Below are 16800 nucleotides of genomic sequence, written 5' to 3' on the forward strand. Positions count from 1 at the left end.
AATAAAACATTTAAAAGGCATGTCGATGGTTTTTATGAATAGGAAGGGTTTAGAGGGATATGGGCCAAATGCTGGCAAATGAGACTAGATATATCTAGGATATCTAGTCAGCATGGACAAGTTGGTCTGAAGGGTCTGTTTCTGTGCTGTACAGCTCTATGACTCTATTCACTATAGCAATTATTATATCTGTTAATGCCCATTATTCTATTTGCTAACGATATTAAGATGTAATTAAAACACATTTCTGTACTTGTATTTTATATCATTTATACATGGAGGCAGAACACATGGCCAATATATTAAATTAATTACTTGAATACACTAAATGAATGACATCTGCCTTGCTGCTGGTGTATATTTACCTACCTGTTAAGAGAGTTCACTTTAAGCATGCCATGTAGAGTCATAGAAAGGCTACTGTGTGGAAGCAGACCACTCGGTCCATCAAGTCCACAATGACTGTCTGAAGAGTGTCCCAACCAGACCCACCCCTGCACTATATCCCTGTAACCCTGCATTTTGCCTGGCTAATCCACCTAGCCTGTACATCTTTAGACTGTGGGAAGAAACTGGAGCACCTGGAAGAAACCCATGTAGACTTGGGGAGAATGTGTAAACTCCACATAGACAGTCACCTGAGGGTGGTATTGAACCCAGGGCCCTGGTGCTGTGAGGTAGCAGTGCTAACCATTAAGCCACTGGGCTGCCCCCAACCATAGCAAAATGTGGCAGAAAAGAACATTGGCAGACAAAGGGAAGTAGAGCAAAGCCTACACAGTTATAACAAGCCCTGCACTAACCGAAACAGATTGCATACACTAGGATAATCTTTAGACTACTAGAATGGATATCTGCTATCCTGTTTGCATGAAGTGATTGATAAACCAGAATCTGCGAATGAACATGATGAGACAAAGTTGTGAACAAATGTTTCACACTCAGTTTTATGGGAATTATCGATATCATCACAGTTCTGGAATTGGACAAATTCAAATGATCTATCCTCCATAAACGGGCGACGATTTATTATTGGCTAAGAGTGATTTAGGGTAAGTAGCAATATACACACGGACATGGATAGCATGATGAAATCTACAAATGATCTCCATTTCTGAAGAAGGGTCTAGACCCAAAATGCCAGCTTTCCTGCTCCTCTGATGCTGCTTTGCCTGCTGTGTTCATCCAGCCCTACACCTTGTTATATCAGAAATTATAGCAGACTATTCAAGAAACATGTGCTGCTTGGCCTGCTGTGTTGATCCAGCCCTGCACCTTGTTGTCTCGGATTCTCCAGCATCTGCAGTTCCTACTATCTCTGATAAAAGAAAAATGAAACACTTCACTGAATTAGTAGAGCTAAAATCCTATATCTCCGTTTTGGAGAGAAAAGTGATAGTTCAAAAGGAAAGGATCAAACAAATAGGAAGGATTTTATGAAACTTGAATGGGTTCAGAAAAGATTTACAATGATGTTGCCAGGATTGGAGGGTTTGAGCTATAGGGAGAGGCTGAATAGGCTGGGGCTATTTTCCCTGCAGCGTCGGAGGCTGTGGGGTGAGTGTATAGAGGTTTATTAAATTATGAGGGGCATGGATAGGTGAATACCAAGTTTTTTTTTAGGGTGGGGGAGCCCAAAACTAGAGAGCATAGGTTTAAGGTGAGAGGGGAGAGATTTACAAGGGACTTGAGGGCAACTTTTTCCTGCAGAGGGTGGTGTGTGTATGGAATGAGCTGCCAGAGGAAGTGGTGGAGGCTGATACAATTCCAACATTTAAAAGGCATCTGGATGAGTATATGAATAGGACGAGTTTAGAGGGATATGGGCCAAATGCTGGCGAATGGGACGAGTTTAATTTAGGATATCTGGTTTAGTATGGATAAGTTGGACAAAAGGATCTGTTTCCATGCTGTACAGCTCTATGATTCTATAACTAGCTCAGGATAAATTACAACTTGACAATACCAATCCTGTGATGAAGTCTGTCGAGATAGTAAGGAAGCAGGAGGAAACTACAAGCTCTGTATCATCAATCTAATTTTAAAAAAGTGCTAGGTTACAGAAAGGTCTGGAGCAACTCACATATAAAATATACGAGGCTCAGCCAGAGTAGCAACATAAACACTGGCTTGAGCTCAAAGCCCTGCTGGTGAAAATGACAGACCTGCAAAACCAGGTGGAAATGTACAGCACTCACAAGAAGGAGCTGCAACTCATGAAGCAATCATTTCAAATATCAATGATTCTGTAGTGAAAGAACTCAAGCAAAACATAGACAGAATCAAACAACCATTGAAGCAGCATTGAACATTTGAGGAGGTTCAGGGTTTAAAGAAAACAAAAAGAAGTTGGAGAGTCTGGAAAGTTATTTAGAGGAGATTATGAAGTAGAACATATACTGTTATAGCAGAGCATTTAGGAATATCTTAATATAATCAAACAGAGCCAGCATGGCTTCATGACGGCACAAGCATGTCCTACAAATTTACTAAAATTCTTTGATCAGAATAGATAAAGAGGAACCAGTAGATATAATGTATTTGGACTTCCAGAAGATCTTTGATAAGGTACTGCACACTGAGGTACTTAACAGGTTAAAAGCCCATAGTGTTGGGATAGTACATTAGCATGAATAGGGATGTAACTAAAAGAAGACAGCTGGGTTCAACAGGATATTTTCAGGATGGCAATCTGTAACAAGTGGAATTTCACAGTATCAGTGTAGGGTCTGCCTACAATATATACTGATCATTTAGATTGGAAATGAATGCATTATAGCCAACTTTGCAGATGACAAAACATTGAGTAATAGTCATGCAACACAGAAACAGACCCTTCAGTCCCAATGTTCCATGCCAACCGTCTTCCCAGTCAAAGCTAGCCTCATCTGCCTGTATTTGGCTGTTATCCTTCCAAACCTTTCATATCTGTGTACTTATCCAAAAGCCTTTTAAGTGTTGTAACTGTACCTGCGTCCACCACTTCCTCTGGCAGTTCATTCCTTATACTAACCACTCTCTGCGTAAAAAGGTTGGACCTCGTATTTTTTACATTTTTTTTCTCTCACCTTAAAAATATGTGCCTAGATTTGAATTCCATCACCCTAGGGAAAAGACCTTTGCTATTCACCTTATCTATTCCCCTCATGGTTTTATAAACCTTTATAAGGTCACCCCTCAACCTCCTACAGCCCAGTGAAAAAAGTCCCAACCTATCCAGCCTATTTTTGTATCTCAAATCCTCCATTCCCAGTAACATCCTGGTAAATCTTTTCCGAACCCTCTCCAGCTTAATAACATCCTTTCTATAGCAGGGTGACCAGAGCTTCACATAATCCTTTAGAAGAGGCCCCACCAATGTCCTGTACAACCTTAACATGGCGTCCCAACTCCTGAACTCATAGAATGCAAGTGATAAGACTGACATAAACAGACAGTGGAGGACGATTGACAGGTTAAGTGAGTGGACTGTTGGAATATAATGTGGGAAAATATGTGGCAAGAGGAACAGAGAAGCTGAATATTATTGAAATGGTGAAAGACTGCAGAAAACCATATCACAGAAGGATTTGGGAGTCCTCATCCATAAATTACAAAAAAAAATCGAGCATACTAGTTCAGCAGATAATAGGAAAGCAAATGGAAATACAGCAAACTTTTTGTTAACCAGCGTTTATGGGACCAGGAGTGTACCAGTTGATCAAATATTCCAGTTGATCAAACGATCCACATGATTAATGTAAAAACACACGGTAAATCATAGAAATGTAATGCAGGGGGTATACACATCACTTTATACTTTATTTACAGCATAAATCACTTAAACATTAATGCAACTTTGCCTTAAATAAAGCTTACCAGCAGAAAACCTTCTCAGTCGCATCCTCAACAGACATTAGGAAGATCACAATGGTACAGTAAACTTCTAGTATTTCAGGGATATAATTTTTGCTGTTTTATTGAGAGTGCCAGCTCATATGACGCCGTTTAAAACAAAGCTTGCTATATTTAAAAGGCATTGAGCATAAAAATAGGGAAACCTCACTAAAATTATACAGGGCATTAGTCAGACCACACCAAGAATACACTTTTGGTTCCCTTATTTAAGAAAAGGTACACTAGCATTGAAGGCAGTCCAGAGATAGGATGATACCAGAGTCTTATGAGGAGAAGTTGAGTAGATTGTGCCTGTACTCGTTGGAAAATGTCAGAAATCAACGACACCAGGTTATAGTCCAACACGTTTATTTGAAAACACACCATTGATGAGGATGTATTAAACAAACCTAAGATGCTGTTGGCGTGGAACATTTGGACTGAAGGGTCTGTTTCTGTGTTGCATGACTATGACACGATGTTTTGTCATCTGCAAAGTTGGCTATAATACATTAATTTCCAATCTAAATGATCAGTATATGAGAGAGATGGGGTGCGGGGAGGGAAAGAGAGAGTGTGTGTGTGTGTGTGTGTGTGTAAGAGAGAGAGTGAGCAAGTGTGTGTCTCAAGGGGGTGGAGTGAGAGAGAGAGTGAGTGTGTGTACGTGAAGGGGTTGGAGTCAGAGAGAGAGACTGAGTGTGTGTGTATGGGAAGGGGGTGGAGTGAGAGAGAGACAGTGAGTGTGCGTGTGTGTGTGTGTCTGATTCCACCTCTCTCACTAACACCTGAAGAAACAGTGAGGATCTGAAAGCTTGTTCGACCAAATAAATGATACCAAATAAACCTGCTGGACTATAACCTGGTGGTGTGTGATTTCTGACCTTGTCCACCCCAGTCCAACACCGGCACCTCCACATAGTTGGATAATAGAAGAATGAGTGGTGACCTTATTGAAACATACAAGATTCTTAGAACTGTGGGGTAGATTCTGGGCAGTTGTTTCTTTTGTGGGAGAGTCTAACACTAGAAAGCATCATCTCAGAGAAAGGGGTCTTCCAGTGAGGACAGAGATGAGGAGGAATTTCTTCTCTCGGAGAGTAGTGAATCTATGGACTACTTTACTACAGAGGGCTGTTGAGGCTGCTTGATAAGTAAATTTAAGGCTGAGATAGACAGATTGTTAATCAATAAAGGAATCAAGGCTATGGGAAAAAGGCAAGAAAGTAGTGTTGAGGATTGTCAGCCAGCCATCTGTTTCTAGATCTGACGGTCTTTTAATAAAACCAAAATACTTCAGAATCTGGAAGTCTGAAATTAAAACAGAAAGTGCTGGAAATACTCATAGAATCATACAGTCTACAAGGGACTTTGAGCCCATCAAGTCTGTACAGGCAAAAATATATTAGGACCAACACTAGTCCCATATTAGGCCCATTTCCTTGAATGTTATGACATCAGGTGTTCATTCAAGTACTTTTTAAAGGTTGTGAGGTTTTCTGCATCAACTACCATCCCAGACAGTGCATTCCAGACCCCCACCACCCTCTGGGTGGAAAAGCTTTTTATCAAATCCCCTCCCACTTCCTCCCCTTGCACTTCCTCCAGTGCAAAAATATCCTTCCTATAGGGAGGTGACCAGAACTGCACGCAGTACTCCAGCTGTGGCCTAACCAAAGTCCTGTGCAGCTCCAACATGACCTCCCTGCCCTGATCATTTATGCCACAGTTGATTAAAGTAAGCATCCCGATGCCTTCTTAACCACCCCATTAACCTGTCATTTTACTTTCAGGGATCTGTGGACAACATCCCACTGTTCCTCTGAGCATCCTAGTGTCTTGGCAGATTTATCAGAATGTGCATTGAAAGGTTCCTCACTCTGTTTGATACCAATCTCCATCTCAGTTCCTGATCCTCTCTTCCTTCTGAATTTGTCAGCAGCCCACACCGCAACCCCCCCCACCGCCCTCCACCCACAGGCATCTCAATATAAAATCTCCTCCACTAGATAGACTCAAAATAATAATTTTGAGCCTGTTACTCAATCATTCTCTATAAAAAAAATACTTGCCTCCTACATTTTTAATTTACCCTCGTGTGTTTCCTATTTCACCTAAAGTGAGAAAGCCTTCATTAGTACTCTTTCTGCTTATCCTCATTTTCACTCATACTTTTTTCTAACCTTAATAAGCTCCTTTTTATTAAAAACAGACTTCTTATATTTAATGTTCCTGTTTTAATTATCTCCCTTGCTAACATTGAATATGTTGTTCTAATTAATTCACAGAGATATAACTATACTCTTTCTTCTTACCGGAGCTGTTTCTCCTTACTGAGTACATTTGATTTACGTTCCTACTATCTCTGATTTATACCCTTTACTGGTCTCACATTATTATTATTGACTTAATTAGTTCACAAGTAACTTCAGCTTTGGCTGAATAGATAGTCCACAAAGCCAGTTGAAGAAAAAGGTGAACACATTCAATAATAACAATGACTTGTATGAACTTAGCACCTTTAATACATAAGCCATTGCAAGGTGCTTCTCAGGAGCATTATCTAAGAAAATTTCATACCAAGCTACACTAAAACAAATTTGGGAGTGGGCACAAATAACTTGATCAAACAGGCAGACTTTAAAGAGTATCTTTAAAATAACATCCATAGACACGCCAGAAAAGCAACCCAGAAAATGTTGCTTCATTCAAAAATATAGGATTGTTAAAGGAAAGTTATCACAAATGAATATGGGATTTCTGAGTAAGCTGAGGTTTTGGAGACCAATGGTGAATCATTCATTCCAAGCAAATGACTTAATAAGTCCACAACCTTTGGTGTCAGAACAAATCACATCAATTAATATATAATGAGTTAAAGTTAATTCAATAACGTCATAAACTTTGCAGATGGTTCTGAGAAAGAAAATCACATTTTTCATTAAAGGCAATCAAGACTGTGCTGTTAACCAACAAGCAGACAATTAACAGGAGCTAATGAAATGATGCACATAACTGGACTGATGACTCAACCTACCTTTCATATACTGCAGTATCCTCTGTTAAAGTGTGGTTTGATGTCAGAAACAGAAGAACAGGAGAGTAGACCCAAGTAATCTTTCAATCAGACACAGAGACTATGAGCTAATTGGCTTCGCTCTTTGCTCTAAGATTCTGTGGCAAGTCTGCGAAGCTATAACTGTGAAATTGTAATCTGAAATGCTGGAAACACACAGATCAGTAACAATCAATATAGTGTGGAGGTGGAGGAACACAGCAGGTCAGGCAGCATCAGAGGAGTCGGAGAGTCAACGTTTTGGGCCTAAAGCCTTCATCAGTACTCTGGTGCTGCCTGACCTGCTGTGTTCCTCCAGCTCCACACTGTATCAACTCTGACTCCAGCATCTGCAGTTCTTGCTATCTCCAGATCAGTAATAAACTTGGACAAGAATGTATAGACTGAATGCATAATTTGCATCCATCTTTACATAAGGAATAGGAGCAGGAGAAGCAAGAGGAGGCCAGTCAGTCCCTTGAATCCAGTCCTTGAGATCATGGCAGGTCTTTACTTCACCTTCAATTTCCTGCCCTATCCTTGTACCGCTTGATGTTTTTAACATGTAGAGAATAACTGAATGTACTTAACCATTGGCTTCCACTGCTCTAGGTCACTCTTGGACACCATGGGATAATTTAGCATGGTCAATCTAAATTTCATGTTGATCTCGCTCTCTGTGCACCTTCTCTGCCGCTGTAATATTGCAATCTTTCTCTCTGTTCTATTACCCTAATGCATTTTGAATAATATGATCTGCCTGTACTGTAAGCAAAAGAAACCTTTTGACTGTACAATGCATCAAATAGTAAATCAAAACAAATAAATCTCTGTGGTGGAGAATTACAAAGATTCACTATCATTTATGTGAAGAAATTCCTTCTCACCACAGTCCTAAGTGGCTTGCTCCTTACTGTTTCCCTAGATTCTAGACACATGCCCAAACAGGGGAAATATTCTCCCTGCATCAACATTAGGAATATTGTATGTTTGAATGACAACATCGAGATCATCTCCCTCTCTGACAATTCTAACTTGCTCCAAGTAAGGAGACCAAAACTACATGCAATAATCCAGGTGCAGTCTCACCAAGGCTGTACAAAATTACAGTAATATCTTTATGTCTATACTCAAATTTTCATGTTATATTGGCCAGTATACTAGTTTTCTTTTTAATTACTTGCCCTACCTGCATGTGAACTTTCAGTGATTCATTAGCAACATCACTCAAGTCCCTTTGAAGTTCAATACTTCACAACCTTCCACAATTGAACAAATACTCTGTATAGGATGTTTCCTCATGTGGGAAAATTTAGAATGAAACATCATAGTTTTAGCATCAGGGGTAGCAGAAATGAGAAGAAATTATTTCTCTCAAAGGATCATGAATCTATAGACTTCATTACCGCAGAGGGTGATGGATACTGGAACTTTGAGTAAATTTAAGAAGGAGCTAGACAGATTTTTAATTAGTAAAGGGGATAATGGGTGATGGAGAGTGGAGTTGATGCCGAGTTGAAATCAGCCATGATCATATTGAATAGCGGAGCAGACTCAAGGGGCTGAATTGCCTGTTGCACGGTGGCTCAGTGGTTAGCACTGCTGCCTCACAGCGCCAAGAATCCGGGTTTGATTCCACCCTCGGGCGGCTGTCTGTGTGGAGTTTGCACATTTTCCCCATGTCTGTGTGAGTTTCCTCCAGGTGCTCCGGTTTCCTGCCACAGTCCAAAGATGTGCAGGCTGGGTGGATTGGCCATGTTAAATTGCCCATAGTGTTCAGGGATGTGTAGATTAGGTGGGTTATAGGGGATGGGTCCGGGTGGGATGCTCTGAGGGTCGGTGTGGACTTGTTGGGCCGAAGGACCTGTTTCCACACTGTAGGGATTCTATGATCTGATCTAATTCCTGCTCCCGGTTAATATGTTCTTCTGTACGTCTGTTCATGCTAATGTAGTAGATATCTGCTTATTGCTCCCCATGGTATCCACCTGCCACATTTTTTCCTGTTTTCTTGGCTAGTTGACATACCCTTGAAGCATCTTTGCATTCTCTTCACAACTACAGCTCCCACCTGGTTTTGTGCAAGCTGCACACTTGGAAATATTGCACCTAATCCCCAACCCCACCCTTGATAAACACTGTGAACAGCTCTGGTCCAAGTACTGATCCTTACACTAACCTCACATCCTGTCAACCTGATAAGGAAGAAGATGCTGCCAATATCATCACCTAAACATGAAGCTCTCAGCTAGATGGGCTACAAAGTGCTGCCAGACAGCTTCATTGGTCCAGAGTTTCTAGCCTACTGATCGTCCAAGGTTGCACATACAACCCAAGGTGTGTGTCATGGCCCCTTAGATGTCCCAATATACTGACCTCCACAGGAGTTAACAGGAAGTATGAACTTCAAATGAGCAATTGCCCTGCTGCCCTCAGCTAAAGTCTCCAACTCTGAGCTCGAGTTGGAAACTGTGGACAGTTCACTGAATATTTACAAAGGAAATAATTAGATAGATAACTGTAAGTCCAATATGCCATTCACTCACACTGACACACCGAGATTCTGCACCCCACAAACCCCATCCAATCTCTTGATTCCCAACTACTCCCACTGAGGTTCTGTGACTGACCTTCATGGTTGGACACAGCCATTCAGCTAAGCTCCTGACAATTCCAGAGATTCACACCTCTCTGAGTGACAGAACTTCTCTTTTCTTCAGTTGTAAACGGTTAACACCTTCCCCTGAGAATTTCCTCCCCTGATCTAGATTTCTCCACCAGGGGAAACCACCTTTCACTATCCGCGCTGTCGAACCTCTTCAGAATCTTGAATGCTTCAGCAAAATCATCTCATTCTTCTGGACACCAGACAACCTACATCCAATTTAATAAACTTCTCATCACAGGGCAACTCTGTCATCTCAGGGACCAATCTGGGATGGTCTTTGAACTATATCAGTTCCATATTGACCTGTCATGTTTTTGGAAAGGAATATGGTGATACGGTGAGGGAATGCAATTCAAATCCCAGATAAGCCATGATCAGTTTGAATGGCAGAGCAGTACAATGGGTCCTATGGTCTGTTCCTAATCTAATTTCTTATGTCCTTGTGCAATGAAGCCCTGAAGTTTCATTTCTCCTCCATTATGCCATTTAGGCCACTTTTCTGCAGAATCATCCTCAGGACTCATTCAGTCCCTGCATTAAAACTTTGTTTCCTGAATTCTGAAACTTTTCTACTGTTAATTTTAATCTTAGGCTTCAGTACGATGATCTCTTTGCATTAAATCTAAAAAGGAACATTTAATTGAAAAATGATATTCAGATTGCAATGGCCTGCACTCATGTTGTTGAATAAATTAAGCTCAATTATAAAGATAAAGCATTGGTTCAGGCTATAACTGACCTCAGGTGAATCGTGTGTGGCACTATACATCTGTTCATTAAAATAGTTTAGAAAATATATTCAGCCTGTGCTAAATTAGCAAAATGATAGCACCTCCGTACGCAGAATGATTGCTGGAGAGTATAAATAAGGTGAGGATTCAAAGATGCTCAGTGCAGTTTGGAAGGTTTTCTGGGTCCAGTTCCAAAAGGTGGGACATCATGCAGTCTGCCTATCTCACAGTTTGCCTCCTGTGCCTCATCAGCTTCACCTCAGCTTGTTACATCAACAACTGTCCTGTAGGAGGCAAGCGATCCATCATGGACATGGAGGTCAGACAGGTAAGGAGCAACTTTCTTTGTTACACTGTTTACAGTAAATAACTCATCCAAAATGATTATTAAACACTGGCTGTTCCATCAATGCTGCGCTCTAATTGCAAATGAAGAAAGGTGGTGCAACAGATTAATCTGCACCATTCCCCAGATACTGTTTTTACCACATGCAATATTGAGAAGATCCACAGTGATAGCTTTCACAATGGCTCATGTATGGATGTTACATCAGCTGGTTAGGTAGATCCTGGGGTAGTAGATCATCATAGACTTACACGACCATACGGCTGCTCTCTCATTGGAGAGAAATGAGTGGGGGTTATTTAACCTGAGGCCACCACACCTCAGGCAAGGGGTGTGGGGTGGGGGGTGGGTGTGGGGAGGTGGAGATTGAGAAGGAGAGTCCATCATGGTAACCTCAGCCAGTGTGGGGATTGTACTCATGTTGGTGACATCACACTGATTTGCAGAACAACTGAACTAAACCGAACCCGCCCCCACCAGAGTAGGAATCAGTGAGTAGATCCCTTTGCTGAACAAATATATCATCAACAATATCTTATTTCCATCCTGCGGTTCCTGTGATGCTACTGCCATGTGAGTGATGTGGTACCCTCAGTGAGGAGAGCTTAAGGTACAGGCAGAGTGTCCTGAGTGTCTGAGACTAACACCAGGAATTGTTGGCCATGGAAGGTATTTCTGTAACATGGTCAAGGAGTTTGATTTTCAGTCTGTAAATCCTTTCACTGGGCCTGATGGCAGGCAGTAAGACTGGGGGATTAAGAGTCGACATGCAGAAGGCAATGACAAACCACTGCAATACTTTATCCATAAACATTGACCACTCTGAGAGAAGTCCATGGGCCACCTCTCAAAAACAAGAATGGGATAAAAGACAGAATAACTCTCAGTGAAGCTCATTAAAAGTTAATAGAGTTTGCTCATTAAATGTTTTAATCAATCTGTTGGATTTTTTAAAAGTATAAAGAGTAAAATGAATGTCAGGACAGAAGATCAGGCTTATTTTTTAAATAGACATTTATGGAAGATTTTCTGATAAGTTTCTGTCCAATGCAGATACAAATCAACTTGAAGTCAAATCTGAAAATGTTTTGTAAAAATGTTGCATGCACCTGACAAAATAGCAAGGCAGTGGTACTGACAATCTTCCAGGGTAACAAAGGTTATTGAAATAATTTATTGACATAAGGAAAAATTAAGGATGATGACCTGTATTCGGGTTAAATGGCAGAATGTGAGGTCATTGAATTAAAAGTTCCACATTTTCAAAGATAATTCTCAGAAATTATTCATAATATTTCAAGACTCAGGGTCAACAATTTCGATTCAGGAAGTTAAAAGCATTGTGTAACAGCTTATGATGGAAGGCAAAATATTGATGGATTGAATGAGCTTGCAGTTCTATGTTTTGCAGAAGACTGGCAATGTTAAGGTGATAATTGGGCCTGATATTGAAAAGGATCAGACTTCATGGGGTTAATGAATTAATTATATTCCTGAAGATTCTTAAATTGCATGCAACCACACTAAAAATGGTGTAACTTAGTCTTGGAGGTCTTATGATGCTTTGGGTCATGTCATTGTCCCTGAGCCAGAAGCTCTGGGTTTGAGTCATACTTGGGGACTGGACAGTAGTGGAAGGCATATTCATAAAACAGCCAAACAGATTATCAACATGTAATTTCTTCCAATTAACCTATGGCAGTCAGTAAGAGTAAGACAGACTCCTGGCCAGTCATGTTTTATGTGGAGTGGCACCCCTTTTAACTCTGGTGACAGCACCGTTGAAGGAGAAACTAGCTGCGGAAAACAGACAGAACATGTGCCTCATGAGTCATTAGACACCAGGCAGCCTTTATGTCTGATATTATTTCAACAGTGGCTTAGATTTTAAAGGGAGTTTGAGATTTATTTTGATACATTCATGGTTTAAGATACTGGTTGCTTCAACCTGCCAAAATCCTGTGTACCTTGGCACATATATTTCCACGAAATGGAACCAATGATATGTTAGTCCTTTCCAATCAAGCAGTATTCAGAACATTAGTGAGGTTTTGATAGAATCACTGCATGAAGTTTTAATGAGGAAATTATAGTTATTTTAATCTGCTCAGACATATTTTGTCTCCCCTTGAGGGCAAATTGGACTGGAACCTAGTCATCCCAGCTCAAAGGTAGGGCCACTAGCACTGCACTATGGTAGTCCTTGAAGCTGCATTGTATATTTAATATATTTGCTTTGGATGATCAGTGACAGTGTGAAAATTATTTTGGACATGGAGCTTTTGGAACATCACTGGCATAACCCATTTTCCTGATCCTACCTAGTGTATACCATGTGGTCCTGGTAACAGAGGCCATTGCTTTGGAGCCAGTATCTGCTGTGGGGAGGGGTTTGGCTGCTACATTGGAACCTCCGAGACCCTGAGGTGTCAGAAGGAAGATTACCTGCTGTCTCCTTGTGAACCCAGTGGCAGGGCCTGTGGCAGCAATGGCGGGAAATGTGCCTCATTTGGAATCTGTTGTACACAGGGTGAGTAACTGGCTCGTCAGTTCACATTGTCTCAAAACAATGGCTACTATATCACAAAGAAAATGCAAAAGGGCACATTCAGGAATCAAAAAGGTTAATTTTCTGAACTTGTGTTGTGCTGTGAAACCCATTAGGAATGCAAAGGAGTTGTTTGGAGGAAATGAATCTGTGAATGATTAATCATCCAGGTGGAACATGTCATGTCCCCATCACAGCACCAGTTATAGGGTCATAGAGTCATATAGCACAGATACAGATCCTTTGGTCCACCTATTCAATGTTGACCATAATCCCAAACTAAATTAATCCCAACTGCCTGCTCTTGGCCTATATTCCTCCAAACGTTTCTTATTCATGTACATATCCAAATGTCTTTTAAACATAAATGTACCTGCATCCACTACTTTGTCTGTAAGTTCATTCCACACACAAACCACTCTCCGTGTAAATAAGTTTCCCCTCACGTCTTTTTTTAAATCTTTCGCCTCTCACCTTAAAACATGCCCTTTAGTCTTGAAATTTCACCATCCTAGGGAAAAGACACCTGCCACTCACCTTATCTATGCTCCTTATGATTATATAAACCTCTATAAGATCACCCCTCAACCTCCTACACTCCGGTGAAAAAAGTCCCAGCCTATCCAGCCTCTCCTTATAACTCAATCCCTCCATCCCCGGCAATATCCTGGTAAATGTTTTCTGAACTTTCTCCAGTTTGATAATATCCTTCATATATCAGGAAGACCAGAACTGGACATAGTGTTCCAGAAGAGGCCTCAATAATGTCCTGTACAACCTCAACATGATGTTTCAGACTATTCCATGGTTTATGGTACCAGTACACTGACTGGAACTTTACTCCACCTTATTTTGTATGTAACCTGACATTTGCTTTTCCCTGGTCTGAGTCTCTTGTGTTAAAAACAAAGTTTAGGTTTGAAGTATCACTCTGCATTAACTCCTGTTGTATTGTTTACTCTCATAAATAGCAGGCATGCCAAGAAAATAACCCCTTCCAACTCTTTCCATATAAGAATGTGATGGACTTTCTTAGCATGGAGTTATAAAGAGGAAAGTCAGGTTAGGCAGGGCAAGAATCTCCACCGTGTAGACCATCCCACCCAGATTAATGCGTCACTCCCAGACAACAAAGTTATCAATGAATCTATTCCTGTGCATGAATTTTGTAAAGATCATACAGATTAATTTCAACTCTCAGTGAAGGTGGGAAACAGGCAGTGGATACCCCATCTGAACTGTGCTGTTTTCTCCATTCCCTCTTCAGTGTCCTAATTTGATATTTTTAGTTTGAGGGAGTGGAAGACCCGGCAGAATGTGAAATAGGCAGCTGACCCACTGCTGCCTGATGTCTTCCTGTGCCAAAAGGTACAATTAGCCCCTTTTGTTTTTATTCATTCATTCATTGGATGTGGCTGTTGCTGGCTGGGTCAGCATTTATCCCGAGCTGCCCTTGAGAAGGTGGTAGTGAGTTGTCTTTCAGAACTGCAGCTTTAGGTAGATCCACAATGCCCTTCGGGAGGGAATTCCAAGATTTTGACCCAGCGACATTGAAGAAATGGTAATATGTTTCAAGTCAGGATGGTGAGTGGGGTGGAGGGGAACTTGGAGGTGGTGGTGTTCCCATATACCTGCTGCCCTTGTCCTTCTGGATGGAAATGGTTGTGGGTTTGGAAGGTGCTGTCTGAGGAGCCTTGATGAATTTCTGTAGTGCATCTTGTAGATAGTACACACTGCTCAAGGGAGTGAAAGTCTGTCAGTATAGTGCCAATCAAGTGGGCTACTTTGTCCTGAATCGTGTGAAGCTTCTTGACTGTGGTTGGAGTTGCTCCCATCCAGGCAAATGGAGACTGTTCCATCGTACTGTTGGCTTGTGCTTTGTAGATGGTGGCCAGGCTTTGGGGAGTTCTAAGATGAGTTACTTGCTGCAGGATTCCTAGCCTCTGACCTGTTCTTGTAGTCAACATGGCTAGTCTTCTAACAGTTTCTTGTTAATAGTAACCCCATGATAGTAAGGGATTCGGTGATGATAACACCATTGATATCAAAAAGCAATGGTTAGATTGTCTCTTTGTTGGAAATGGTCATTGCCTAACATTTGTATGACCCAAATATTACTTGCCACTTGTCAGCTCAAGCATGGGTATTGTCCAGATCTTGCTGCATTGGGACATGGATGGCTTCAGTATCAGAGGACCCACGGTGGTGTTGAACATTATGGAATTTTTGATAAACATTCCCCGTTTCTGACCTTATGATGGACGGAAAGCTCATTGATGAAACACCTGAAGATGGTTGAGTTTAGGAGATTACCCCGAGGAATTCCTGCAGAGATATTATGGGTTCAAATACTGAATCTACCAGGATACTGAGTTTCTGTTATAGACTACTTAATCAGAAACTATTTACATGGGATTCATGTTGTTCCTGAGGCATGGAACAGAGGAACTTAAGAAACAGGAGAAGTGGTGCGCAGTGGTGCACAGGAGATGCACCCTTTCCGCATCTACCCTGTCGAGTGCTCTAAGAATTGCATTAATTTCAATGAGACCATCTCTCGTTCTTCTGAACTCCGGAGAATAAAGGCCCAGTCTCCGCCATCTCTTAAATGAAAGTTAAATTCATGTCATTTTTACAGATTTTACTCTGGTTAGGCCCAGGAAATAAGGAGAAATATCTTTGTGAAGAATGGTCAGAGTATGGAACTTGCAACCACAGCATGAGGCTGGGTTGCATAACTTAGATGCTTTCAAAAGAAAATGATCAAGTGCTTACCAGAGTAGGAGAGGAAATATTCTGAGGTGGAGGGAAACCATGTGGAGTAAAAACACCAGAACAGGCCAGCTGGACTGAATGGCCTAATCCAATGCTATGTATTCTGCCTAATTCTATCTTGTATTCCCATTACAGAGAGCTGTGTCCTGGATCCTATTTGTGATGCCAGGAGTGTCTTCTCTTCAGATTAATCTGGACAATCCTGATCACTGATGCAAGATCTCAAGTCTTGAATTGTCACCTGAAGTTTGATATCTATAAATGTTGAATACAAACATCTTTTAATGCTAAATCGAAATGATGATGATTTTCAGACATGTACAGATGTTTTAAGCTTAATGTGAAATAATACCAAAAACCTGGAAGAATAGCTAACAATACATAAATAAAACACCACCCACTGTTTACTCCTTTTATCTGTGTATTTTCCATGTTCAACCAATGGCATATTGTTGATATCTCAAAGGTTGTAAATGGCATCAAAATTAGAAATAGATGGTACAGGAGGATAGCAACAGACATCACTAGACATAGCCAGTGAAGTAGGAACACATGGCAGATGAAACCTAATGCAGACATGTAAAATGATGCATTTTGGTTGGAAGAATGAAGAGAGGTGATATAAAATAAAGCATAGAATTTTAAAAGCGGCCTGGGTCTGACTGTACACGGATCATTGTACAGGGGAGGATGAGGTGAAAAGGCTGTTAAAAGAGCACACAGGATCATCGGTTTTATAAACAGGGGCGTAAAGTGGAAAAGGAGCAAAGTTAATGTTAATCTTTTGTAAATCACTGGTCAGGC

General features: G+C 41.0%; 1 protein-coding gene across 1 annotated transcript; it reads left to right on the forward strand.

The window, feature by feature from the left end:
- Positions 1-10535: 10535 nt before the first annotated feature.
- Positions 10536-16187, forward strand: LOC109915106 (oxytocin-neurophysin 1). Its single transcript, XM_020514706.1, has 3 exons — positions 10536-10655; positions 12999-13203; positions 16132-16187. Exons 1-3 carry the CDS (start codon positions 10536-10538, stop codon positions 16185-16187), a joined length of 381 nt encoding a protein of 126 aa, XP_020370295.1.
- Positions 16188-16800: the final 613 nt, after the last annotated feature.

The sequence above is a fragment of the Rhincodon typus genome, chromosome 1, assembly GCF_021869965.1.
Source record: "Rhincodon typus isolate 14 chromosome 1, sRhiTyp1.1, whole genome shotgun sequence".
In the NCBI taxonomy this organism is placed as follows: domain Eukaryota; kingdom Metazoa; phylum Chordata; class Chondrichthyes; order Orectolobiformes; family Rhincodontidae; genus Rhincodon; species Rhincodon typus.